Source organism: Sparus aurata, chromosome 8 (genome assembly GCF_900880675.1).
Source record: "Sparus aurata chromosome 8, fSpaAur1.1, whole genome shotgun sequence".
Lineage (NCBI taxonomy): Eukaryota > Metazoa > Chordata > Actinopteri > Spariformes > Sparidae > Sparus > Sparus aurata.
In genome coordinates this window covers 5,932,131-5,959,676 of record NC_044194.1, presented here as the reverse complement: position 1 = coordinate 5,959,676, position 27,546 = coordinate 5,932,131, and the positions used below count along the sequence as shown (strand labels likewise).

The window sequence follows — 27,546 nt, the reverse complement described above, 5'->3', positions numbered from 1 at the left end:
TATTTTAGTTTGACATGATCAAAACGACGGCTCCACTCAATGTAGTCCCAATAAACGGTAGAGTGGTGGGTCACACGCAGGAACTTCACCCAGGAGACATCATCGACAGAGTAGTCTTTGTGCCTATACCTAACAAAACTGGGACCATGTCACAACTTCAACCATGTGTTCAACAGGCTCTCTGGAGGGAACGCTTCGCACTATGAGGCACTGATGAGCGTGACAAGGCAGCGTTGGTATTTGACAAGTAGGGATATAACAACGTGTATTTTATTTATCTTAGATGTTCCCTTGTTGGCAATGCAACCAACAGACCTCTCCATTGGTTGTATGATTGAACGTAGCTCCAATTCAAACGGTTATTATACAGATAATAACTTCTAAAGAACTCTAAAAACTCTAAAAAGTCACTTGGCTGTTGATTCTTTAAATTTTTGGCCATGACAGCATGATCCTTGGGATGGAAATGTCCCTGTGTCACCAATTTGATTTGAACCAAAAAATCTTCCTATGAAACTTTGTGGGCCCCAGTTTCATTCCTCAAATGTTTTGGAAGCTGCGAGACGACAAACAGTCTGACCTGTGGTTTTTACCCATCATGCTTCGTGAAAGGCAAGATTAACAACTATCAGTAAATATTAACACTAACCTTCCTGATGTAACTGCGCCCATATTTTCCCTCCAAAAAGTGTTTCTGACACAGGCAGGTAAAGAAGAACTACAGGAGCAGAATGTTACCGTCTCACCTGAGGTCAATGGTGAAGGGACGGTCCACCTGTATGGTCCACTCACAGCGGGCATTGTTGGGGTAACTCTCCAGCACCAAGTGGCCCTGCCGTTTACGGATCACTCCCCCACACTCTAAATGACACACATGGGAATGATTTCCATTTTGGAAAGAAAGTGGCATGCTATTTAAATTTCAGAGGCTGTTAATTACAGCTTAATTGTTATTTTGACGGTCGACATTCGGCTGCTTTGGTTACCAGTCAAACCAAAAGCAATTACATTTTCAGTGTCCAAAGCCACTGTGTTGTGCTCAAGAACATAAAGGAGTATAAATGTAATGTGCACATGGTAAACAAAGGTACTCAGCAGCCTTTCCAGGTTCTGCTTTTAATTATGTATGTATGGCTGCTGCACCCCTTGGCAGAATATTTGCATATAGCGAAAGCTATTGTCTGTGTCCAAATGTTACATATTAAATTAAATGTTGTGCGATTGCCAAACGTTGACTCTGACTTGTCATTCAGCTCTTCATAGAAAAGCTCCTGGGCATATGGCAGCCCTCCAAGTTGGCATAGTTGTCCCAGATGAAGATAAATCAGCAGGGAGGGAAAGAACATATAGTATGGTATTCATTTCACTTAAAAGGAAAACAATCATTTATCGTAAAGCCATGTAGGATCCGCCTACTGGGGGGAATAAAGAGACTTACTCATGCAATCTCCGCCAGACCAGCCGGGCCGACACTCAGCGCAGTATTTTCCACTAATGAAGAAGTCATCCCTGGGGCCCCATGTCCCGTTGTTACAGCGCCTACAGTTCTCAAATATACTGCAACCTGAATGACAAAGAGTCGGAAACAAAATAACATTAGTTAGGTCCCTCAAAGGAGCCTTTATTGTCGAGCGGAACTGGGAACCTAAACATGTCGAGCTGTGTCGCCCAACTTCACCCTGCTATATTTCCTTTATCTCAACTCTGCTAAACTCATCAAGCTCATCTTACACTACAACAGAATATAAAAAACATATTGCCGCTTCCTGAAATAGAAAATGCAGAGGAAAACGCTGAAATGGCTTCCTGGGAGGATGGAGTTTCACTTAAGAGACTGCTCTGCTGTCCATGGGAGGACAACATCTGACCTGAGGACAGGTATGTAGTCAACAACAAATGGGTGATTTACACATGCGTAATTAGGATTGTACACATCGGGGCTCGGAAAACGCTTTACTTTTTAACAGTAAAACGTGATGTACAACAGCTGTTTTTTTTCCCCATAAAGGAAAACATGGGTACATTCAAGCTGTGAGGAAAACATGACATACATGTACAGATGGACGGTATGAAGGAAAGAAACTGAGAGAAAGCAAGAGTTTGGTTATGTGAGCTGCAGCACACGTGCGCATACATCCCAAGGTGACCATATTTTCACGTATATACATGGCTGTACTTTCTACTGAGACGGTGAGGGTATAAAGAGAGAGTCAAGGGAGAGAACCAATGTGAAGTTGGCCTTGCAAACAAATTAGATCAGATGCAAATTATCTCAGGCTTTCTGTTATACTGCTTGTAATGCTGCAACGCAAACAGCTGTGTGGCTGATAGACAGAACTCAGTCTTGCACAAACTGCACTGTACATATCAAACAAAGACCCGTTGCAAGGATGGAAATGTAGAGGCTGACTGGAATCAAGAGATGTATATTTTATAAAGAGAATGCCTGCTACTGCCAACTTTTTCTTTGTTCAAGGTAATGAAATTTGCAACACCTCATCAAATTGCACACATAGACTGTAGTCGGGCAGTCTGCCCAAGTATATTAACAGCTGCCCAAGTATATTTAGTGACCCATTTTAGCATTTACTACTTTTTTTTGGTATCCATTTGAGAGTATGACACCATCGAAAATCGACTTCTTAGTGGACAATCTGCCCTGCAGGAAGAGAGACGCCCTCTGGTATTACATCCCTCCTGTAAACACCGACTGTGATGACACCTCTCCTATATAACGTAAGATAACGTAGGCCTACTTCTGCTGTTGTTTTTGTACAAACTACTCCTGGTTGCACATTGGTTTTGGTTAGTTACATAAGTAACAAGCTTCCTCCACACGCAGCTCACCTGCTTTTATGACAACAGAATCACGGGTGAAAAAATTCTAAATGTGTAAAATCTGTTCTTGGCCAACTTTATAAAAACCTTCTGTTGACGAGGAAAACTCAACATAGCTGGTAGAGATAAAACAGAAAAGACTTTTTCTGCAAATAACGGATACATCAAATTTGTAAGTTTCATACACACCACTGTTTGAGACTGTGTTTCAACATTTCTTTTTTAATGAGATGTGAGGGCGTATTCCAGTTGTGTTAGCGGCAACAGATCCAGGTAATGTAAAAAACAAACTTTTCCAAACCGCAACCAAGCGATTTTGTGTCTAAACCTAACCGGACCACAAGCACAGTGGGGTCACAACATCAAACTGAATGTAAAGAAACAACATTTCAGCATATGTATATTTTGCCCAAATTATTCTGACGATTGGGTTGAAGTTGTACCTGGATGGATGATGCAGGGGTCACACTCATTGATGGCGTTGCGGCAGCAGGGCACCGCGTAGCCCACTGGGGTCCCCTGCAGGGGGCATTTACAGCGGATCACGTCATATTCGCAGCAGCCTCTGCACATAACGTTCCACTCTGGGCCCGGGCAGTGGTTGTACAGATACCTGTAATCTGAACAAAACAATATGGTCAGCATGGTCAGCAGTTCAGCGAAAAATCACTAAAAACAAGTGAGCAGGAAATATTATGTAACACTATCTCAGACGTGTACAGAAATAGAGAGGAAGATGAGTCAATCATGACCGGCCTTGTGGGAAAAAAAACAGCAGACGTTGGTTATGGGCAGCAGAAGCCGGAGCGGCAGTGGAAGGATTCTGGTGAGTTCAATGTTTATCTGAGCTGCTGCTCAGCATAGGCTCTCTGGTTGTTTCCACTGCCATATGGCTGCAGGCTTCACAAGTCTCTCAATAGTTTATCTCCTCTGTATATTACATCAGACAACATGCCACAACGGTAAAGTCAGAGTGAAAACACACTCAAATCATTAATCAGAAAGCGATTCAGAAGCAGAGCGCAAACAAACCGTTTTTAGCAAACAAATTCAGCGTTTAATTGGAGTGGAAACGCGCGACTCAAGGACCTCTGAGCTTGGGGTTTATAATTATGTAACAGTGCGGATTTTAAAAGCTGAAACAGGCAAGTGGAAATTCTCTAGTGGCAGACGTGGACAGAGAACTAACAGAAGCTGCACTTTAAACTTGGCACAATGTCAGTGCAGCATTTTGTACATACCCTCCTCGCAGCCCTGCAATCATCAAGTCTCCCACCATTTATTCTTCCTGATACTTTCCCACCTAAAAACACAAAGACACACTTGCATGCTAGTTTTATTTGTAAAGCTGCGAGCCGCCCACTAGGTTTGCTGTTTATACGAATTTTGTGAAACCTAGAATCAACGACACAGACGCGCGAATGCTCCGGTGCGCCGAGGCATAGATATCAATCTCTTAGTGGTTGTTTGCAGACGGTCGACTAGAGAGGAGAAGCACAGATGTCTTGGAATGCTGCGAGTTGTCCCTGTTGCCCTTCCACATTAATGATATCATAAATTGTATCTCCGTCCAGCTACAATCTGGCCTTCTCCTCAGCCATTTCTCCTAAAAGACGCAGTGAGGTATGACACACACACACTGATATTAATCAAACAGAAAGTAGGTTGTGCAGAGCCACTAGGTCAACATCAGTGCAGGTTTAAGCACACAGATTGTCCTTCACAAAGCTGTTGCAGAGCTGTTTTATGATTCCTGTCTGTTCCCGGGGTCATGTGTTGTTTAATAACTTCAGAGCAGCTGCATTTGTGTATTGGTCTAAAGGCGTGTTAAGCAAGCCCGTTCCAGCATGTGGTCCGATGTCTTTGTGGTGTGGCGTTGCCTAGCGTTGCGCGCCATGACGTAGCGTGGCGTGGCGTGGTGTGGCGTGCGAGAGATCTCGGGACTATGATTTAATGTCGCTCAAATGTTTTGGACCATGGCGCCGACGCACGCCAGTCTCTTGCATAACGCCCTTGTTGTTACACCGCCAGAAATGGTCTCTTGTGGTAAAAAAAAAAACTATGTAAACTTATAACTTCCAGCTTTGTTCTCAAATCAAAGCGGGTGTTCTTGCATTGTCTTCCTTTTGTTTGGCTCCGTCTCCCTCCCAAAGGAGGAAATACAGAGGAGCTTGTAGTTTTGAATGAGACTGTCATTTTTGCGGACTTCTTTTGACCAAGTGTGATAACCACAAACATCCATGGCATGGGCATGGGCTGCATGGTAAGTGAAATGTCTGTTGAGACAAGAAGAAGAAGACACTGTGCAGAGAGAGGGATTACGGGATTGTACTTTACTGCAAGTCAAAAACAAATATGCATTACGGCGATGGCAGCGCGAGTATAAACCTGCTCTACAATGCAGTCTTAAACTGCTATTCTCATTTTAGAAAAATCTATTTGAAATTAATAAAAAAAGTCAAGCCCGTGCTTTAAAAAGTACTCTACTGATCCTGTAACATTGTCAGACATATAGCATGTATGTTACTAGCTCAAAGGCTGTTGTTACTTTGTTAACCGTACCATGTATAAAGCTCAAGGCTGACTGATATAGTTGGCCAATGGCAGGCTTCACCTTCTACATCTGGTGAGACGGACTATGCTTATGGTTTCTAAATTTAGTCTCAAACACAGATGAGGAGGAACTACAGAGGTCATCTGTTTTAACGCCAAACCTCCAGTTATTTGTTTTAGTTCCATTTTCAAACTTGTGGTCTTTACCTACACCCAATACCCTAATTCACCCAAAACAGCCCCAACTAGAATGGATCGTAGTACAGCTCATACCTCCACCAATGCCAAACAGCCCCCTCTCATCAGGAGCCGTGTATTATTCCTTGAGAAATGAATGAAAATGTTGTAAGCGTTACAGAAACTGAGAAAACATTTCCAGATTCGTCCCTTTATCTGGCTCCACGCGACGAGCTAATGGTGTCTATTCTTGGTCCACTTTGAGTCCGATCCTCCATCCAAGTTTTGTGGAAATCCATTAAGTAGTCGCTGTGTGATCCTGCTGACAAACCAACCAACAAATGGACGCAAAACATAACCTCCTTGGCAGAGGTTGAAAAATACTAGATGATTAAATGTATTACTGAAACTGCTAATGGCTTGACTACAGTGTCCTGACTTTGTTCAGTGTTGGTACACATCCAACACCCAAACTCTGTTCTGCCTTTACTCACATACGTTAAAATGCAGTTGGAAGCAACCACATTTCAAACATCTATGACAGCTGTTATGACTGCCAGATCCCAAACAGCTTTATTAAACAAGGAAGGATGGACTAAAGCCATTGGCAACTATTTCAGTAGCCAGTTTTTTTCTATTTAGTCTATAAACCATGACCATTAGCAGCCTTGGAAAGAAAAACAGGGCCTGCCTCATGGGGATTGGGAGGTGCTGACACCTTCTCTTCTCCTTATGGGTCAGCTTCCTCACTGAGGTTCATAAAGGACGCCGTCCGCAGAGGCTGTGAAACCTGATTTATTGGACATAGACATGAAAGGGTCAGAAGACTTTATGAGGTGGCCTGTTAATGTCATTACGCGGATCACTGCTGTGTGTCTTGTCCTTAGATAGAGAAATGACATCCTGTGGCCGTAACTGCCCTCAGTATCCTTAAAGAGAAGGCCCTCATTCACAGTAGAATAGATCTTTACTTTTGAATCCAGGGGTGGAAATTCATCCATGTCACCTCCGACAGCGACATAAAATGAGCACGCTTTTTTGATAGGATTAGTATCAAGACCCCCGCGAGCTGTTTTCTTAACGCTCCTCTTTGAGGTAAATAAACTCAGGCGGCAGTGTTTTCACTGTTTATTCACTGTGAATGGATTCAGTCTTCTGGCCTCCGGCTCTGTTGATAAGGCTGTTATGTTTTTCTCCGAAGCATGACTGCAAGGTTTCTCCCCCAGTGCTGGACGCATGCTGGAATGTATCTGTGTTTTTCTGGCCGGCTCTTCCCTCTCCTTAATAAGTGTTTACTGATTTACAACACTGAAGTCCATTTTTACATAACCGTGCCTTGGCTTGCGCCCCGGCGGTTTGAATTGATTCATTTCGGCGAGAAAGCTCGCTTCGCTGTAAACACACATCTGTAAGGCTTCCAGGTCAACACCTGCAGGTAACTACAGACTGGACCGTAACAATTTAACGTGGGGTTTTTACGGCAGTTCAGGAAGGTCTGAACAGGTGTGGAGGTGCACGTGTGTACGGGAGTAAACCTACATGGAAGGGGCCGTTTGTCAAAGCATCCACCTGCATGACTTCGCCTTCAGTGTTTGAGCTTATCATAAGATATATCATGTCTTTTGAGATTGTTTTTTTGAAAACAATGCTGTCTTTTTGCAACCACACACACTGTTGGCACGGCTGACAATGGCATCAACATTAAAATGTGGCCTCATTTATCATTATATGGTGTTAGCCAGACCTATAATTTAACCCAAGCTTGTTGCTGTGTGCCCCTGGCTAATGTGCATTTAAACACAGACTGGAAGTGTTGACAGTTGACAGTAACTACGAAGACACTCATCTGATAACAAAGTTTGCTTCCTCATCGGGCCTCATGGCTGTCTAGCATCCCTTCCATCCAAACCGTCTGATAATTATGTGTTGTGTTATCTGGAATGGTGTCCTCATATTTACAGCGAACACACAAAACTGGAACCGTGTCTGTTTGTGGTGAAGGTGCTGGCTCCGAGCCACAGGAACACAACTTTACAGCAGATAACATGTTTTTTTCCCTCTCTGTCCAGCAGCGAGGCATGCAGATTTTTGTGTGGGTTGTTTGACTTTTCTGGTATTATGTAAGTGCTATCTGCTTTTTTTCCATTCCAGATGTTGAGCTCCTAAATGTTCTTCTCACCATGCATGTCAAGAAGCCATAGAAATGAAAATAGCAGTGACACAGGCCATCATAACAGACGCCCCGTCGCCTGGTGGCAACCTCCATGTGTCATTAAGCACCCCCACCCTTTCAGAAGCTCTACAGGCCCAGGTTGTTAGCCGGCACGGCTCAACCGCACATCTTTGATGTGGATCCAGAGCCTGACATCATTATTACTGAAGGCAGAGGAGTGGTAACGGAAATTCGTGTGAGCCCTCTGACCCTCAGTTCTTCGACTTCTGCCAAAATCAAAGTAAAACATTTTCATGTTTCATTTTCATTTTCGTTATTGTCCAGGTATTAACATATTACAGGACATATTATTCTCATTTTCAGGTTCATAATTCTCTTTTGGGTTACTACTAAAATAGGTTTACATGCCTGAGAGCTCAAGAAACGTTTTCTCATACAGCAGCACTTGGTTTTGCTCCCGTCGCTTTAAGGCCTTCCTCCCAAATACACGGTTGGCTCTGTCGTGATTTTAGCTTCACTTCTACTACGAGTGTGGCCAAAAATTATGCAAATTTGTGACCTGGTGACATCGTGTGATGTGAAGAAGTCACGGAATTAAAGGCGGGACTACTGACGAGGCGTTTCAGTTTCAGTGTGGAGGGAGGAGCTCCAGTTGGCGTCGTCTTTGGGCTTTTTAACTTTTAAGACCTTTACGATGCGCAAGAACCTATAGAACACAAAATTAACAGACCTCATTTAAAGCATTTTCTCATATCAAAAGGTATTTTGTGCAAATATAAAGCTCACAGATACACACAACTGCTCCACAAGCCCTGAAAAAACAACTCTGCTGACTAATGGACACACGGAATTCAAATCTGCTGCAGGTGCTGAATTTGACCTTAGGAGTGACTCATTCGTCTGCATCAGCGCTGAAACTGTGCCATTATTTGCTGGAAGCAACTCCGTCTGTGCTCAGCTAAGAATAAAATTCCAAGGTCAGCTATTGCCTTATTATTTGTTGTCATTTTGCATCAGCATCAACTTCTACCCCAGTTTACATTAATCGCCAACAGCCGCCTCCAGACTTTCAGATAACTTGTGTAATTAAGCTCTAATTTGATCCCCCAGTGTTATCAGAAATGTAGCTGCGCTCCGTTCAGATCAGTTATCCTCTAGCTCGTCTTTTTCTTGCTCACCGCTCAGAAACCACATCTTATCAGCTTGTCTTGCTACACACCGCTAAGCTATTTTTATCTGGAAACAAAGCAAAAGAGCACAATGCTGCGACGGTTTGAACAGAGCCAAGTGAGAAGTTTAAACGACTCAAACACAGCACAATCACTGACTGTATGTCAGACATGTACTCGCTCTTGTCTCCCAAGTTGTCATATGGATAAACATTTTGGAAAATATGCTTATTCACTGTCTTGGCAAGAGTTAGATGGGAAGATTCACAGCATCTCAAGTAGAAAAACAACATATTGTAACTTCACGGGGGGTTTTTCTAACTTTTCCTTGGCCGGATGCAATCACTTCCTTGTCACCTTTGGACAGAGCCAGACTAACTGTGGCCGTCTGTTTCAGGTCTGCTAAACTACGCTGACTGGCAATTTCTTATTTAAAGATACAATACGTAACTTTTCTGGATTAAAACATCTAAAAAAACAGCTGGATCTTTGTTCTTTTTATTTAGATGTGTAGCCGTAATGTTTCCAATGTTCAAACCAAGAGAAATCTGTCATTTTGGTCAAAGTAACGATGCATTTAACCGGACGAGAGTTACTCTTTAAAACATTAACCCGTCTGTGAACATCCCAACATGAGTCACTTAGGTTTTCATCAACAGCTGGTGGTTTTGTTTGGACGGAGAGACCTCCAACAGCAGAAATTACATGCTGCGTGTTCAATAGACATGAGAAATCTTCTTATCTGACTCTCGGCGAGAAAATCAAACAGTCTTATTTTCCATAATGTCAAACCATTGCTCAGATGTTCAGTTCACCTGATTAACAAAAAAACCTATCTCCTCATTTTCCCTTCGTGGAATCTAGCAGTTCAGACAGTGTTGGTTTTATCTGGCCATGCGGTTTTGCATAATCAGCATCAGCAACACCACAACATCACTGAGTCATACTTGTCCCATGCCATAATTGAGTGAGAACTCCCGTCGGGAGGAGTTCACCCTTAATAATGAATCCACTACTGGACCAATAGCTTCCTCTAGACAAAAGGTTGATTGCTCATTTAATGCTGATGTATCATGGAAACTGTGCAGCTGTGAGCGCACGTGCCGTGCATGTATGTGCGAGTGTATAATTCCTTTCGCCGACTGCCCACAGCAGCTGCCTGGTATTTTGAGGTTGGACTGATTTTGCTGTCATGGAACAGGGAAACTCCCACAGAAGCTCTGTGGGGACGACGTATCTGAATGTAGATGTAGTCCGATCCCAAACGCTGATCCCTGTGGTCATCCTGGTAGACTGCTTTAAATAAACTTTCCCCCTGCTGGGAAACCACAAACCCTATGAAATACCCTGTAGGTCTATTATCCACTTTGGTGACACCAACTTGTAGGTCCAGTAAAAGTCCGAGATGTGCAAATTTGTTTTCAGCATTTAACTCCTAAACTTGGAGTGAACTCTCTGATATGACACACTATTTTTCCAAATCCGAGGCCATGTTTTCCTCCTTGTAGCTACAGTCTGTGCCGAGCTTTCACTCTACCCAATGAAAAGTCTTTATTTCCTATAGCACGCTACCCAGTAGCCCTCAAAACTTCCCCGCGGACTTTAGTCTAACAAAGTATAAGGAAAGTGTGTCCGAAGAACAGGACGTCTGAGGATCCAGGTGGGTAGAGGATCCTGAGCAGGAAGCCGTGCAAGGATGAAAAATGCCTCAGGGACACAAAAACATGCCAAATGGGACATAAACACAGGCGCAGGCTCACATGCGTAAACAGACATGGAGTCGATGAAGTCAGGATTTGCATATAAACATGTCTGCTCTGCTTTGGAAAAAAAAAAGAAAACTGTTTTAAGGTTGCTCAATAGAAAGCATCTTTCCTCAGCTGATCAGGCTCGATTATGAAACAAGCCGGGCTTAGAAGCAGTGACTCAGCTGACAACAACAGGAGTATGTAAATCTTGCCAGAGGGAAATCTCTTAACACACACAGCTGTGCAGTGCTCTGGCCACACTCACCAACATTACAAATTGGAGGTATTATTTTACTGTGTGGTTATCGTGAGGATAGGCTCACACAGAGGGCAAGAGGTTTGGGTTGGGAGTCTTGGAGACGGTGCGTGGTAAATACATTACCACAGTCCAGCGTGATTGACTCGGACGTGAGTCATGTATTCCAGCAGCAGTTCAAGCGGTCACCAAGGGGTAAACAGGCAGAGACAATCTCAATCTCAGGGAAGAACTCACCCCGAGACACTCTTGTAGCGATTAACGAGAAGCACAAAAGGGGGATGAGTGCCAAGGCTCAACAGCCCTATTAGGACTCCGACCGCCTTAGTTTACCTCCAGGAATGTGAGACCACATCCATCTGTTGCTGCTTCTATGTTTTAGAGCAGAAAAACAATCTCACTTTTATTCCACACAAAGCACAACAGCAATGAGCAGAGAGGTGTATGAAGATCTCAGAGCCCTTTTTTTTTTTAGTGGTACAATAAACCGACCAGCACAAGTCAGTGCCTCAGCAAGAGTTGTAAAAACAAAGAACTGCACAAACGTGTCAGTGCTGTTTGCTTTGCTGCGTCCGTAAAAGGCTGGATTTTACATCACTGTCTCTCTGTGGGTCTTCTTTTACAAGCCTTGCTGAGCGCTGCCGTGCTCTTAAAGGATAGAGGGGAAGAGGGGATGGAGAGAGCGCTGATGCCGGCTTTTTGAGAACAAAGAACATAAACCAAGAGGCTGAGCCAAACAAAGAGGAAGAGGGAAGAGCAGTGGAGGTAAAGCACTTTTGCCAGTCTCTTACCGTAGGGCCAGGCTGTCCCATGGGGTAAGGAGATAAGGATGAAGAGGGAGATGAAGAGGAGCCAGCCCTCCTTGCCCGAGATAATGGTGTTGGTCCAGGGGATTGTGCGGGTGCCCCCGTGGGTTTGCCCCAGCTGCAGTCCCCGTCCCGCAGACAGCATGCTGCAGTCTGGAACTCTGTTTACTTTCTGAACTCAGCTGACATCACCTTCTCTCGGCCCTTCAGTCCTTCCCTCCCCCTCCCTCCATTTCTCTCTCTCTCTCTCTCTCGCTCTCTCTCCCTCAATTTCGTCCTCTCTCAGTTTCTCTCTCTCTCACTTTTCTTTGGCTTCAGGTTACAGACCAGCCTCGCAAGGAGTTCCACTTGCAGTGGTCTCCCAAAAACTCCCCTCGCTGCACTCAGAGGACGACGTCACTGCTCGTGAATGAACGCAGGCTCCAGCTTAACTCATTATGGTGTCACACACACACACACACGCACACACACAATGAGGGGAAGCTCATAACAACCAGTTTATGTTCGACACTCTCTGCTCGCCACACTGTCAAGACCAATCGTGGGGTGATCGATTTAATGTCTGCTCCACTGCGAATGTGTCCGCGTCCAAGAAAATCTTGCGGTCAGCGTTATTCAAGTTCATACCTTGCTGAGCGTCGGAGCAGAAGCTGTGTGTAGTCTCAGAAAGCAGTGTGTGTTCAGCAAGAGCGTTCAGTCAGCAATCATAATGATATTAAAAGGAAAATCTGATATCTTACAGCAAAATGCACTTAATGGCTTTCCTGCAGAGTTAAATGAGAAGATAAAACCCTCATGTCAGTGCAGTAAATATAAAGCTACAGACAGGAGACTCCTTCCTTCCAACACCGTAACAACAATAATTTGATGTTTTACGGGAAGTTTGTGCCAAACTATTTCTTTGGCTGGGAATAGGGGTTTTCTTACCTTTGGACAGAGCCATGAGAACCGTTTCCCTCTGTTCTTGGTCTTTATGCTCATATCAACTGAACAGGTTCCAACTCTAGCTACATATTCAATGTACAGACATGAGAGTGTTGTCAATCTTCCCACCTTACTCTAACACTAAAGCACCTACGCCCAAGTGTATTTCCCCCAAAAACTTTCAAGTGATTCCCATTAAAGATGGGAAAAATACACAAAAACAGAGCAAAATTACATAATCAAATTTGGTATCACACTCACAATGTGGTAAATGTTATTCGGCAGATAAACTGGCAGGGAGCTGGGGTAGTTTTCCCCTCGACTTCAACCTGTTTTGCAACTTGAAGAATTTGAAAACAGCGAGGGAGCCAGAGAAAAGAAACAGTTGTTGTTTTTGATGATCTCTCTTGGGTGTGTTTTATTTGTGCTGGACACGGCCCTCAAATTAATTCATTTGTTGTTCTTCGCTCGCTTGGACTCCGAGCTGCATGTTAGAGCTCACGGCGAATTTTCGGATCAAACGACTCCGAGAAGGAGAATCAAATATCCCGAGCAGTTTCCTGAAACAGCAGGATTCTGACCATGGAAGGAACGCATGAGCTGCGTTCCACCCTGGGTGTGTGTTTGGCGGGGAAGCTGAAGAACAGACTGAAATCAAGAGTTTACGAAGCAAGTAGAGGAATAAAGACTGGGGGGGATGTACAGACGGAGAAGGCAGGGGAAAAAAAGGAAAATCGAGGAAGAAACAGAGGGGGGGAGAGAGGAAATATTGTCTGCCTCGCTTAGCTCTCTACCCACCTTTCACCACCTCTCTACTGTTTGTCCAGATGCCTAATGGTTTATTATGTGAAACTCAAGGTTTCAGGTTAATGTGGACATTGGTTTTGTTTCCAGAGAGACCACAGCTGCAGTCCTTCAGAAGAATACAGAGTAGATCATATACAACTTTTTTTGTGTTTTACCTAAATAGGAAGAATAAAATGTTCCATATATTTTCAATCTGTTATGAATTGGGTTATTAAACTTTAAGGAGTAGGGTCATAGGATACTTGCAGAGCTTTCGAGCCAAAACTGCAATATGCTAAACTGCAAAGAGCTTCCAGTGAAGATCTTTCTTTGGATAAGCCGGAGAGCGTTCATTTCATTGTAGAGAGGATAATGGGAACCCTAATGTTATGTTATTTCACACTGCAGAGAAAAATCGACGAGTGGTCAGGATACGAGTTAAGAAAATTAAAAGGTACATTACACATGTATGCATACATCAAATTGCTCTAATGTGTGTCTGACTTGTTTTTTGTAGGAAAAAAGTATAATTACAACATTTAAACCTTTAAAATGGGGCTTAATTCTGCCTCATAAGAATATCTAATATAATTTAATTTACCCACGTTTAAGTGCTGGACACAAAATGTCTCCTGCTTCACTGTAAGTTTCCACACCACACTGACGTATGCAAGCTGAATATTCGGCCAGGATTGGCTTCCAAACTATTTGTGTTGCCTATAGGCCCGCCTCTTAAAATCATATTTTTAATGAGCGCACATAAAATTTTTACCTTCAGTAATGACGGTGAAAAAACAGCCTTTCTGTGTCTACTCTGCACTTACGTCATTTCAAACAGTGAAGCTCAAGACATGTTTCACTGGAGGGGGGGCTTTAATATTGTTTTTATTTACACTGTGTTGTATTCTATAGCGTTCCAGCTAGCTGGTTTGTAAGATCACATGAGGATTTTACTTTTTGCCCTCGACCTCGTGTGAACTATGGTTTCTTGCATGTTTTGTCTCAAACCGCTGTTACACAATCAATTTCTGAAAAAATAATAAAATGACCAAAATTGGAGAAACATGGTTTTTATCAACAAAATTATGTCTAACAATCGATGCCACAGAGAAAACTCAGTAATACAACGACGTGCAGTTTCACATAGTGTCCTGTTGTTGTATCATGTTATCAGTATCTGTTTTGCCCACTTAACTACAGGACGCTCACCGTTTGGGTCACCTTGCCGGAGCCTTGCTGAGACCTTCATTCATCATTACTGCAGACGAGACATTCTCCTGAAGGAGGATCATTTTCTCATGACCCACAGATCAAGCTCATCCTGGGCTGCATTATCAAAGCTCCCCTGTTGGCACCACAGTGACTGCGGTTGGTCAAAGAGAATGGGCCCCCTGCCCACAGCGCACAGTAAAATCTCATTACCAAGTACATGAAGGAAGGAATTACCTGGGAGTCATTACACTTAATGGCATCCAGTGTTTACTGCACATTTGTTACTGTGTGTGTTTTTCGGGGGCTATTTCTTAAAGCCAGTGCAGTCCAAAGCGTCTGATCCGTTCATTATTAATGGAGTTAACTTGTTAGTGTTGCGTTTGAGGTCTCACGGGTTCAGACGAAGTAAAAGGTGTCTCACTACGGAGCCATGTGGTTTTAATATGAAGGAATCTAATCATGGCATCACATTCATCACATTTCTATGGTTACACAGCAGACGCAGAGTAAACAGGAGCCACTTTTTTTTCCCCCCACCGGTTAACGGTCTCACTCTATCATGGCGCGACCTGCCGTCTCCGTTGGACGTGGCGGATGGAAAAACTAGGCCGTCTCCTTCGCAGGTAAGATCGATGCCTGCAGCTGCTTTTTAGCAAAGCCTCTGACGGCCGTGGCCGGGTGCACAGCGCCATGACGAGGCGCAGTTTAGTAACTTAATCGCGCGGGCCGGTGTCAAACCGGTCTGCAAATACGCTCTCATTTATGTGCTGCACATTAAAGGGAACACCCCGCTTAAGAAGGCAGCCTGTTTTTATGAACTCCTTCAAGGTTAGCTTACTCTCTCTCTCTCTCTCTGCACAGCCACTGTGTTTGTGCATAATTATCTGTCCCTAAAGATGAGCAGGGACCTGTCTGACCTCACCAGTCCTTCTCCTTCATTATACGCATGCAGTTAAAGAGGAGGAGGAGACAAAACGAGGTAAGATAGATGAATGGATCCAACATGAAAGAGAACACTTGCCTCAACAGACTGGAAGAAGATACACAGCACACATGTGAGTGAACTCAGCGACCCAGTTTACATGAAGCTCAGTCCCCAACATGCTTATAATCCTCATTTCTGACATTTTCATACATGCCTATAGGTATGTCATGCAAGATTAAGCTCGATACAGTGCCTCAAGAATTACATCTCACATAATCGCCGCTGCCCAGCCACTTCCAGATACTTCAAAGCATTCTCGGTGCCTTAAACACACACATGATATTCAAGTAATCTAGCAAGAAACATCTAACAGAGTTTTGGCTCACGTGTGAATTTATCCACTCAAAGTTGTTTCCTGCCTGGCTCAGATTTACCTCGATATGTAAGTCAGGTCAAATACATTTACAGGTCACTTTGTTACTTTGAAGACCTAAATCCTTCCCCCCTGAGGTCTCCACCCAGGGAGGCTATGCAGCCATGGCTTGAAATGACAAAGACTTGGATTTCAAATCCCACCGCACCACGTTAATCCCACAGCAAAAGGCCCATCTGCAAGAGATCGCCGCAGCGGGGAGCCGCATTAAAGTAAAGATTATTATAGCACCCTCAAGGGCGTCTATAGATAGGACGATAGAGACACAGCGAGCATATCTGAGCGTACGCACATGCATGTGTGACCTGCTGAGCTCCGCCCATATGAGATCCGGCACGCAGCATGAATTCTTCCATATGTACCTCCAGGAATATACAGTCGAGTCCGCCTCTTTAATGTAAACCCTCTGACAATCTGTAATCGGGAACCTTGAAGTGAAACGGAGGCCTTACATGGAACATTTTCTTTTAATAGGAAACAACTTCTTTAATAGGAACCACCTTCATCCGAATGACAGCACGTGCAAAATATCTGCATGCATCAGCTTTCCATGCAGATCCACGCACAGCCAAACACTTTGCAAACTTGAGAAAACAATTTTACACCTTCAAGCTGTAACTGTTGAATCAAGATCTAAAACCTTGAACTCAGAGAATATGGTTAAGCCCCCTAAAAATAAATTGGGGACTGACCACGTTTCAACAAGGGCACCCTCTCTTTCAATACTGTGAGTGGGATTTGTCTCAGAATAGTCTCATGCCATCATCCAGGCAGCTCTCAAGATCATAAATCTCGTCGAGCCCATCAAATTTTATAGAGAGACGGCAGGACTCGGGCTCTGAGGTCTAAAACACAGTCTTGCGAGCACAGAAACTCTGAAAATCAAATTGTTGAAGGGGGAAGAACGACTGGAGCTGGTCACAGTAGCGCTGGAAGCTCCCTGAGTAACTGCTGATCAAGATCCCTGCTGGAAGACAGACTCACGCTGGGATAACAAAATATATCACTCTTCTAATCGAAAGCTCAGAAGGACACGGAGGGAGACAGAGCGAGGAGAGTGCGGTATGCGGGAGGAATGAGGAGACTTTCCATCTGCTCTGGGACTCAGGAGGTCTCTGACATGAGACACAGCGTCCTTCAGACCTGCCTCTGCTTTTGTTTATGGGACAATCGCATTTCCTTCCCCTCGATACGTGTTTATCTCAAAGTGACCCTTGTTGTGTTATTAGTACTGAAGAATAGCCACGCGGGCAATGACCTAGACAACTGTCTCGCGGGGGAGTTTGTTTTGTGCACCATGGCAACTGGGTTTCTGTTATGGTCATCGTTTTTTGACTCGCTTCCTGTCACCGTTTGCGGCGGAACACCAAGGCTGTGCCATTGTGGTGGAAATGATTTTGTCAGAGAGAGAAAAAGTCCGAGTGAGGTCAGTGTGAAAGACCAGAATTGGAACCACTTAGTTACTTTAGGGTGGAAAACAGCCACCAATAGCCCATTAACAGAAACCCAACGTTTTACAGCACATCACCTCTGCGCTCCAATTCTCCTTCTCCTCTCCAACCTTGCCGCTTTGAGAGCGGTTTCTCCCCTCTGAACTCTGTGTTTTGTTATTCGTTTCTCTTGGTTATAGCTCGACTTGAGGAGTCTCCAGACGGGAGCCCGGTGATCTCAGCGTGTTCTCTGTGACATAAGTGTCGTTTTGTGCGAGGAATGGAACACTTGACAGGGAGACTTCACGGTTTTATAGAACAGAGCCACTTAATGAGGCTGAATGTGGAAAACAAACAGGAGAGAGAAAAGGCGCTCATAGCGGCGGCGTGTTCAGATGCCGGGTGTGGAAGTGGGAGCTGCGCCCTCTTGATACCTGATCTGTTGTGTATTTATAGTCACATTAATTCTGGATTTAGTTTTATGGGAGGCTTTGTTGCTGCGCAGCCATAATAATAACAGTGGATTCAGGTTGGCATTCTTTTCAACCGTGACGAGCATTAAGCCTGTTCATGAAGCACGCCTCAGTGCAAATAAATGGGATACGGTGGAAGGATAAAATGTTGCGCGTGCATGAGTTAATTAAACCTCTGCATAAAGTGTTCTAAGTTTCTGAGCTACATCATGAAAATAAAAGACCACTAAACTATCTGGGATAAGCTCAACAATGGTTATATAAAACTCTTCTTGGTGTCACTGTTACAGTCGTCGGAAATTTCACGTACACGTTACTTTCACTATGTGCATTGGCTGAGTCCATTTTTTCTACTAGTGGTAATATTCAGAGAATTACATTACCTGACTGATGAAAAAAAGGAATTTGTCTCAAAAGTCCACATTAGTTTAAAAGTGGAGTTAAAATAGTGACAAAATGACACTACGTACACCCTTATTTCTGATATTTCTTGATATAAATCCAACAATAACTTAAAATGCTGGAACAACGGTGGATATTTCTCTAACAAAGAGAACCGTTGTGTAATGTTGTTAGACACAGAATAAGAATCTGAGGATTTCAGTGGCAAAAAAACAAAAACTTTAAGTGGGCGTATACTTGACAGCTGAACAGCCATATTATACCTATTGGTCATTTACACACCAAAATATGTAAACGCAAGGTCCGGGTTTGAAAATAACAGAATTTCCCTTTAAATTCTAAACTGTAATTCTTTTTATGACCATCTCTGACCTGTTATAATTTAATTCTTTTTAATTTGATGCATTTTTGTCTCTGTTCTGCATCATTATGTGTAGCACTTTGGATCAAGAGCGTTGTGTTTAAGCAGCTAATAAATTCAGTTGACCGACACACTAAAAAAAGGATACTGTAATAGATACTAAAAGACAACACCCACCACAGCGACAGTCTGTCCACCCTGCTGGCAAAAGATACAGAAGTATCCGTTGACTTACTGCCAGACTATGGAGCAGATTCTTTCCTGATAAGACTCCTAAATTCTTCCTACGAAGTAAACTCAGTGTAGTTTTACAACCCTGTTGATTTAAAATGACAAATAAATGAACCCTCACCCTTTATTTTTATATTTTAAGTGTATAATATAATTATACATATACATACATACATACATTAGACATGTAATCTAATACAGTAGAATGCAAAAGGACAAATTCACTATCAATGTCTTTCTTTTTCCTTTTTCTTGCTTCCTGTATTCCTTTGCATTTGTTTGTCTCGCCCTCTTTTCTCAAACTACTAAAAACAATGAAATGCAAAGTGTCCTTTATGCCAAATTCAAAACAGAGAGACATTATGCACACAGCAGCCTCTTGTGGTTAAACATGGAAAAGCACAGATGTGTTGGGAAACTGGACAAAGAGAGCCTGGCTGCACAGCAACCACTTAGCAACCAAGTATGTGAAGGCAGCCTCAGTAAACAGGAGGTTCAAGGCATCGAGGACCTCCTGGATTTGTGGTGGTGGAGTCATTTTGTGTGATAAAACACACTTTTATGTACCAGCAGAGACCCTCCAAGCTACCTAGTTAGATGTCAAGTTTTACAGTATGTCACATCAAATCACATCACTCTGAAAATGCTAAATATGGGATTCATTTCCTCAGATGAGACATGATTTGTGAAGACATTTTGCGCAGCAGTATTTATGTATTCAGTTTAAATTAAACACATGTGAAAATACAATTTCCATGTTATATGTTATGTACAGTTGGGGACCTTGTTCTGAAATAGGCTCATGCAGACTGTCTGGATTTGTAATAGAATTTAAATAATTGAAGGAGAGAGACGTTGGATGTGTGTGTTTAAGAGACGGATATAGAAAAGACAAGCCGGCAATTAACATAAAATAACACCAGAAAATTAAACTGAACAAGAACAGAGAGAGTGGAAGTGTAAAAAATTCTGACAAATTAAAATGCACTCCCACTGTCAACACTGTGGCTCTGCTCTTGTAATTTTTTCGTGGCGATTTCACGACTTCCTCAAGATAAAGTTAATTTCAAAAGCCCTTTTGATCCTCTTCACAGACTCATTGCTCTCGTTTTGAACTTTCCAGAGTAAAAGCCACGATGCTGAAAGGCCCGGGCTCAATTTGTAGGGTGTCAAAGAGAGGATCACTTATCTCGGATTAATCATCGAGTAATATAAGAAAAAAAAAAAAAAAAATCTGTTTCCAAAATCAAAACATGTTATTCCAAGATGCTTCAGACATTAATCAGAAAAAAACGCAGCATGATCTGGAGATGAATCCTTCTGATAGCTGAGGATGTGTTTGTGTCTGTAATAAATGTATCCTTACAGAACGGTTGCATCACGCATCGCTCATACTGATCCGACAATGTAGGCAGCTGAATATAGAACGCGACTCGGTTGGAAGCATCGACTGAGGTGTAGCCGTGGAGAGATTTGCCTCCAGATGTATAGCAGCCTTCCGTCGGTGAGTCCGATGGTATATTGACACAGAGACTCTTAAACGCGACCCCTTTCATATGGCACGAATGTTTGCAGACTTTATCCTTCAAACTGAATCCCAAATGTGAAATCTGGTGTAAGCTAGAACATTTAAAAGTATGTATTTAAGTGAATGGGGGGGTGTTTATGAGAAGAGGCATGTTGTTGTTTGTCCACTGTTTTTAACCCTTACCCCCTCTAGAGGGAGTCAGAGCCTACAAATCCATGACATACGTTCCAAGGGAGAGACGTGACATGAATTTAGAGTAACTTATAAACGGGCCTGATGTGGAGATGATGATGTGTATTTTTTCTACTAGAGGCGAGTCAGAAAAACATAAAAAGGTCAAAAAAAAAAATACTCACATTAATAAATTACTTTCTAGGATTTCACATAAATACAGCCCATCATCCCCGCTTCCATCTGTTGTGGAACATATTGATTTGCCATTCGGAGCAACAAAGTGGAATCAAAATGTCCACGGCGAGAATCTCAGCAGGAAAGGGAATGGCACCGGACTGGAACGGGCCACCATAACTAATCACTCTGATCTCATTTTATTATTTATATCCCCACAGCTGGGTGAGCTCCGGCTGTTTGATCAATCCTCCGCTCCCTTCTTTTAACGGCAACGGGCCACCGCCACTACGTTAAATTATTCAATTGGGCCTGCTTTGTTGATAATAGCAGTGATCATTCTTGCTTAAACGGCATAATGTATGTGCTGACAGCCAGCAGTGATACAAACCTGTCCCGAGGGACACAAATCTATCAGTGGCGAGCGTCTACATGCCACATTAGAGATTCCAGGCACCACTGAAGCAAAGGGAAGTAAAATACACTCAGCATCAAGGCCTGTATGGAAAAGGCTCTTTCCACAAGGCCACGGCCATAAATGATCAAGCCGCCGCTCTCTAGCAGACTTCCAGTGAAATAAAGCCGATAGCAAATGGCCAGAGTGTTCAGCCCCCCTCCCTGCGATTTTCAATGATGTAAAAGCATATCTTATATACTTGTACTGATTTTAGGCTCAGAAAGACGAGCGGGATGTTGATATTTATGCAGCGCAGTTCAGAGAAAGGAACAAAGATTAAAAGATAAGAGGAGAGGGATTATTCCTGATTTAGATACGGCGCGTCAAGAACACGAAAAGTTTTGAATAAAGTTGCCCTATATCTAAATTAAACAAGATGCAGATGACTCAAGCAATCTATATGATGCGCTAATTTGGCGTTTGAGAGTGAGGAAGTTCTTTTACTCAGAGTGATTGCCTGCGGTTCTTTTTCCATATGGCTCGTTTGTTTACCCTTCCCCCACCAGGGTGCTGTCAACACGACCAGCCTCACGAGTAGGAAAAGGTCAATATGGCAAGAGGTCATTCTTGTGTCCTGGAATCCGGCCTGTTCCTTCCGTTACCGCTCCAACAACGTTATTACGACCACTGCTGAGGAGCTGGAAAAAAAAGGGAGTGCAACTGGGCGGAAAGAAATCCCGGGGTTAGAATAACGGAAAGTTTTGTCGAGTGTGCAAGGTGTTTTTTGTGTTAAAGCAGCTACACGGAAACTTTTTGAGTTGTTTTGTTGATTCTGGCGCTTCCTGCGGACGGAAGCCACATAAGCACCACCGCCTCCAGTCATAAAAATCTTGATCCGGCTACCACGTGCATTTGTTTTAGAAGCGAGCGAATGACAGATACAACATATGTCTTATATCGTTTTTCTTTTTTAAACACAGCTGCTGCGCTGGATTCCTAGCAATGAGGTAAAGTATCTTTGTTATTTGAAGTAACCATTTATAAAACTAACGGATGTGATTGTTTGTTAATAGCTATTTTGTTGAGCTAAAGTTTAAGTTATATTTATAATAACATGCCAATATTAAGTGTTAAGTTAAAGGCCAGTTAATCATCTGCCGTACCACTGGACAAGAGACTCCTCGGAAGAATCTGAACCAGAACCTGGATCAGTATTGAACTGATTTATTTCATTACCAGTTAAAAGTTCCTTCTACTAGGTTTAAGATTTAATCTTCAATAAAGGTATTGAACAGTATAATCTATCTATAAATACAAGGAATCTCTGTCTGTCTGTGTGTGTGTGTGTGTGTGTGTGTGTGTGTGTGTGTGTGTATGTGTCTGTTAGTCAAATATCTCTGCGGATCAGGATCACACTGACCTGAGACTTTCAACATGGCTGCTGCGTGGTTCAGTGGTGTGCATCTAAGCATTTGTTTGGACTGCAATGATACCGTGAATAAATTATTTCATAAATGCTTTACACATTCCGCCGAGCATTGTCCACCGTAGCCACCACAGTCACGTGTGCACCAGAGCCAATCTCTGCACACCGTGGCCACGTGCGCACCAGAGCCAATCACAGCAGAGCTCAAGCCTATGACATACCTGAAGAAACAAGCGGATTTATACCTGCAGCGGAGCGAGCTGGACCGGGATTTTGCCGGCGGTTCGGTCCCGTTCTGTTCTGTTCTGTGCATCTAAACTGACTGTTGTGGATTAATGAGATTAATGAGATTAAACGGATCTGGAGACGCGCGGACAACAAAGTGGAATCGGAATCAGTGGATGTTTGTGTGTAGCTAGCCGCTAGCTAGCAGCTAGCTGCTAGCGGCTAGCTACACGGCCCACCTCCCGAGGCGACGGACCGGACGCATCGGCACGTCCAAAACCGGACTTAGGGTAAATAATGTCCGCCACGCTTTTTCGCGAACATTGCCGTCACATTTGCTTTGTGTCTGGCGCAAAAAGAAACGGTAAAAACGGGCTTTTGTCACGAAAGTGTCCAAGCAGCAAGTTTGTTTGTTGAGGAACAGGAAGTTGTGGGAGGGACCTTTTGTGATTTTAGGTCCATTGTGTTAATACAGTATATCAAAATAAAAAAAATAACTGTACAGTCACACATGTGAGGTTGTGCTGAAAATAATGACACCAAGTAAATAGCTTTTAAGATGAAATATAATGGCAAAATCAAAAATAGTCAAAAACAGCAGTCAATTATACCCTGGAATATCGGATTTCACAACAAACCTAAATATCCCTGACGTCCCACCTTAAAACACAGCCTCATTTGGCCATCCATGAAAAAGCTCCTTAACCTCCCACTTTTTTATAGGAATACACTTTTGTTACGGGCACTGCACTAGTATAATATAAAAGAAAATAATAATAAAAGAAAATATAATACTTTTCTTTCAATAAACTGTTTTAAATTTAACCACTGTACCATATATGGCTATTTCCTCCTATTAAATTGTATTTCAGCATCAAAAGCTCTTTGACAGCTGATAATTACGACTGCTCGAGCTGTCAAACCGACTTCCTTGCTGCTGGCATGTTGCATTTTCAGCTTTTGTCCGTCTAACATCCAAGCGGGATTCAAGACTTTGAAGTGTCACAGCCAAATGAAAGCACGGAGAGGAACACTGGTATTACAGTTTCTCATCTACTGGCATGTGATTACAGTATGCCCCATCTGGAAAATAAGCAATTATACAGCATTGCGCAGGCCTGGTTAATGTGCATTTAGACTGCAAATGTAGCAATATGAAATGTGGACTTTTTTTCCTTCCACCGGCTTTTTGATCTACAGAGCAAAATGCCTTCGAGCCAATTCAGCCTCCTGGTAAAACAACACTGGTCGATAGCTTAGCATGATGCAGAAAGACATCCCGCTGACATGCACATCTGCATAGATCCGTTCAAAGAATGTATCTGAATTCCCTTTACTCAGCTGCTGCCATATGCTGGGAGGACTAAATGTTTTTCATTAGCGGTTGCTTAAACCGGTCTGAAACGTAGAAGAGGGCGGGGAGGAGCTGAGCAAGAAGATGCATTGCAAACCGCAGCACTCCTCCTTCCCACATACAGGAGATTCATTCCAACGTGATATGATGAGAGCAAGCAGTTCACGCTGTTCGCCCATTAAACCTGAAGCTGCTAAATGTTTTTGCTGAAACGTTAGGAGGACATTTCACCGCCATCTCTAATCTTAACTCACCGTGTGACCCCCACACAAGAGCCAGGAAACAACCATATCACACGGCACATTTCATCCGGACACAAAAAAAACAAAAAAATACAAAACACACACACGAAGGGTTTGAATGTCATGACTTTCCTATTAATGATTAGATGTTCTTAAGCGCTGCCTTTAGCCAATTTAAAAGCAAGCCTTGCCACAAAGCACTGAGCACACTTGAGTCAATAAGCCAGTTAGCCGAAAGGAAAGTAAAAAGAATTCAATTCTTGACTTATTTAATAGGGGATTTGGCGTGGCAGGTCAGGGGGTGTAATCCAGGAGATTGGACACTGATTCTTTAATCAAGTGGCTCCACAGTACATCTCCTTCCTCTTCTCCCGGTTTTGCTCTTGCAAGAGGGTCTCCCATGTGTAGCACAGAATTTCAATGGCTCACTCCTCTGCTGGTTCAAACCTCTCTCCTCTTTTAAATGCTGCTGCATGGAAACCAGATGGAGATGGGGAGTACAGCACATCAATAAACCAAGCGTCCTGGTCGCTCCTCCAAGGCTGAGAGCCTAATTCCGCATTCATTAACAACAACTGGTTCATTAGCAAATAGCGACTGACCAGTCCTTGCTAAAAAAATACCTTGAGCCTGCATATCAGGAAATTGGCAAAGGCAGGCTAATGAAACTGCAGCGAATGGTGGAAAAAAAAAGGGGGAAGCAGTTTGGTGGCTGTGTGCCATGTTCAGGTCCCAGCGGTGCAGAGGATCTCTCAATGTAGCGACGGCCTCGGTTTGATTCTGCATAGCCGGCTCGTTTCTGCGGCATACAGCCTCTGAGGCCGCGCTTTCTGTCGAGATAAAGCCAAGGAGGGAGACTGCTGCTGCTTTTAAAAACTGCATCACCCTATAAACACTGTTGTGGAGAATTAAACTGCGCGACCTCCCACATTAAACACTCGTAAAATATGCCTGCAAAAGAAGCCAAGAAAGTACAGTCCATTTTGTGCAATTTGTGCACTTTTCCAAAGTGTTATTTGAGATAAGAGCCGAGATAAGTGCTGACAAGATCGTGTCTCCGCCACCAGCAGTTGAGAGAAATGTCTTATCTGTCTCTGGAGTATTTATTGTAATGGTACATCCTCAGCTGCAAGTTTACCGCAGCCAGATTCTGGTGCTGTGAACAGAGAGTACATGCTGGGCTCCTTGAACAGATGGCAATATTCCAGTTCCTGGATTCAAAGCAGGTATTGACAGTTGAGTGCGCATACCTCCCCACTACAAGAATACTAAATCTAATCCGCATTGTTATTATCTGCTCCACTCACTCTTTTTTTTTTCTATGTATAAACCTAAATGAGCACACACGCATGTCCAAAGGAACACAGAGCTATCTTCATCATACAGAAACCAGAAGGCGATGAATTCATCCCCATAGATCTCCCCGACCCTGTCCCGGATTCCCTGAGCGTGAGTAATTGTCAGGCCCTGTGAAATAATCTGAGCTTTCAACACTAATGGAAGCCCTGCACATTCATTATTCAGTCCAGGAAACAGAGTGTTGCAAAGTGTCAAGGGACCTATGAGTTATTGCTCAGCGTGAACTAACCTCAGACTACGGGGGAAGTGACAGAAGCCTACTGCGCTTTCTCCTCCTCTTGTCCACTCGTTTTCTTTTTGTCTCCTCGGCCGCTCCGTCCATCTGCTCGGAAACCACACCGAGAACCCGAGATTGTATCACAGCTGCCGTGTGGTCAGACGGCCGGTGATGGGTGTGCTTGCGTGGCTGCAGACAGGGATGACAGACAGCTCGTGTCTCTTGTGTCACTGCGGCGCTTGACCACGGACAGCCATGCCTGGTGGGGGAGAGGGTTTTCCCTGTGTTACGGCCCTCCTGGGACCGCAGTGGGATTTACGAGGAAAGTGAAGTGAGGAATGCGGCAGGCGGAGGAGGAGGAGGAGGGGGGGGGGGGGCTCAGAGGTTGGCTGACCTGCAGATAACACATGGCAAGAAACAGATAGGTTTGATATGAGAACATGCCCGCACTTGTGCTCCAGGAAAAGGGACACCGGCCTTGCTGCTGCAGACGGAGTCAGTAAATACAGTCACCCAACACTACTAAAAAGCAACACACTTCAGACAGAATTTCAGCAATGCACTTAAGCCTTCTTCATTTCCTACGTCTAGACCTTGGAAGCCCCACTGCTACTCGGCCTTCAAGTCAAATTGAAGGGAAGCGGCTAAGGTGATGTACGGTTTTTACAGACAAAGCATTACAGAACCCATTCATTCAAACCGAAAGTACTTTAAAGTCTCCTCTTTTCACCCGTCTTGACTTGTATGTATTTAACGAGCCTGTTTTGCATCCCCCACTATCTGCATTTCTGCGAAACAGTGTTCAATTTGCAAAGACTAATTTGTTTCCAACAGCTCTTAACGGCAGATGGAGAAAACAACACACCTCCACAAGGACCCGCTCTTTTGTCAACCATGTTAGGAAAACACGCTCGGCCACGCGCCGCTACACAAACCATTTCTTGATACTCCAGGACTCGCTAAATGCTGTTCTACTCGCGATCAACCCGGGGGTTTTATCATTCCCTCTGCACTGCCTCCGCTATCAATCTGCATCGCAGAATCAAACACAGGCAGGGAATTGAACAAATTATTCGGCTGATGGCAAAAAGACCAAAAACATCCAACTTTGCAAATCAGAAGTGAAGGCTGCACCAGCAATAAGACCACATCAGAACGATTTCAGCAGCCCGTCTAGCGAGAAGTCGTCTCCCGTCTATTCCGGCATGTTGGTAGATGTTCAGAGATATAGAAGTGGGGAAGGGTTCTGAGCAGCTTTAGTATGTCCCTCTTCAAGCTATAAAACGGCACGGATAGCAGCATGAAGATAACAGCTTCGGAGCTCCAGGCATCTCGAGCATACATTATTGGACCTCTAGTTTACAGGGTGTAATTGAGTATTCTTGTCTATGGTTGTCTCTTCGACTCAGGCAGTTTAGCATGCCGGCATGTTGCAATAAAAATGACCCAATTAATTTGATTAGGAAACCAAGGTTCAAGATACAGAGTGTGAAAACACGAGTCGCATGGCAAAGAGCGTGGGGGGATGCTAATGAGGAATAATTTAACGAGGG

At 43.6% G+C, this 27,546-nt stretch overlaps 1 protein-coding gene across 7 annotated transcripts in view; it reads right to left on the bottom strand.

Moving 5' to 3' along the window:
* pamr1b (peptidase domain containing associated with muscle regeneration 1b) overlaps positions 1-27,546 on the bottom strand; it is a 68,308-nt gene that overhangs the window by 13,652 nt on the left and 27,110 nt on the right. For 4 of the 7 annotated variants that reach the window (XM_030424788.1, XM_030424789.1, XM_030424792.1 and 1 more), the window contains 4 exons: positions 26,006-26,387; positions 3,282-3,458; positions 1,439-1,564; positions 747-861 (listed from right to left, as the gene is read on the bottom strand). In XM_030424788.1, the coding sequence (XP_030280648.1) occupies positions 747-861; positions 1,439-1,564; positions 3,282-3,411 (371 nt within the window). In that variant the 5' untranslated portion in view covers positions 3,412-3,458; positions 26,006-26,387. Of the gene's footprint in view, positions 1-746; positions 862-1,438; positions 1,565-3,281; positions 3,459-11,705; positions 11,953-26,005; positions 26,388-27,546 lie in introns of those variants that run through there. The other 3 variants (XM_030424786.1, XM_030424787.1, XM_030424793.1) reach the window with 2 other exon arrangements.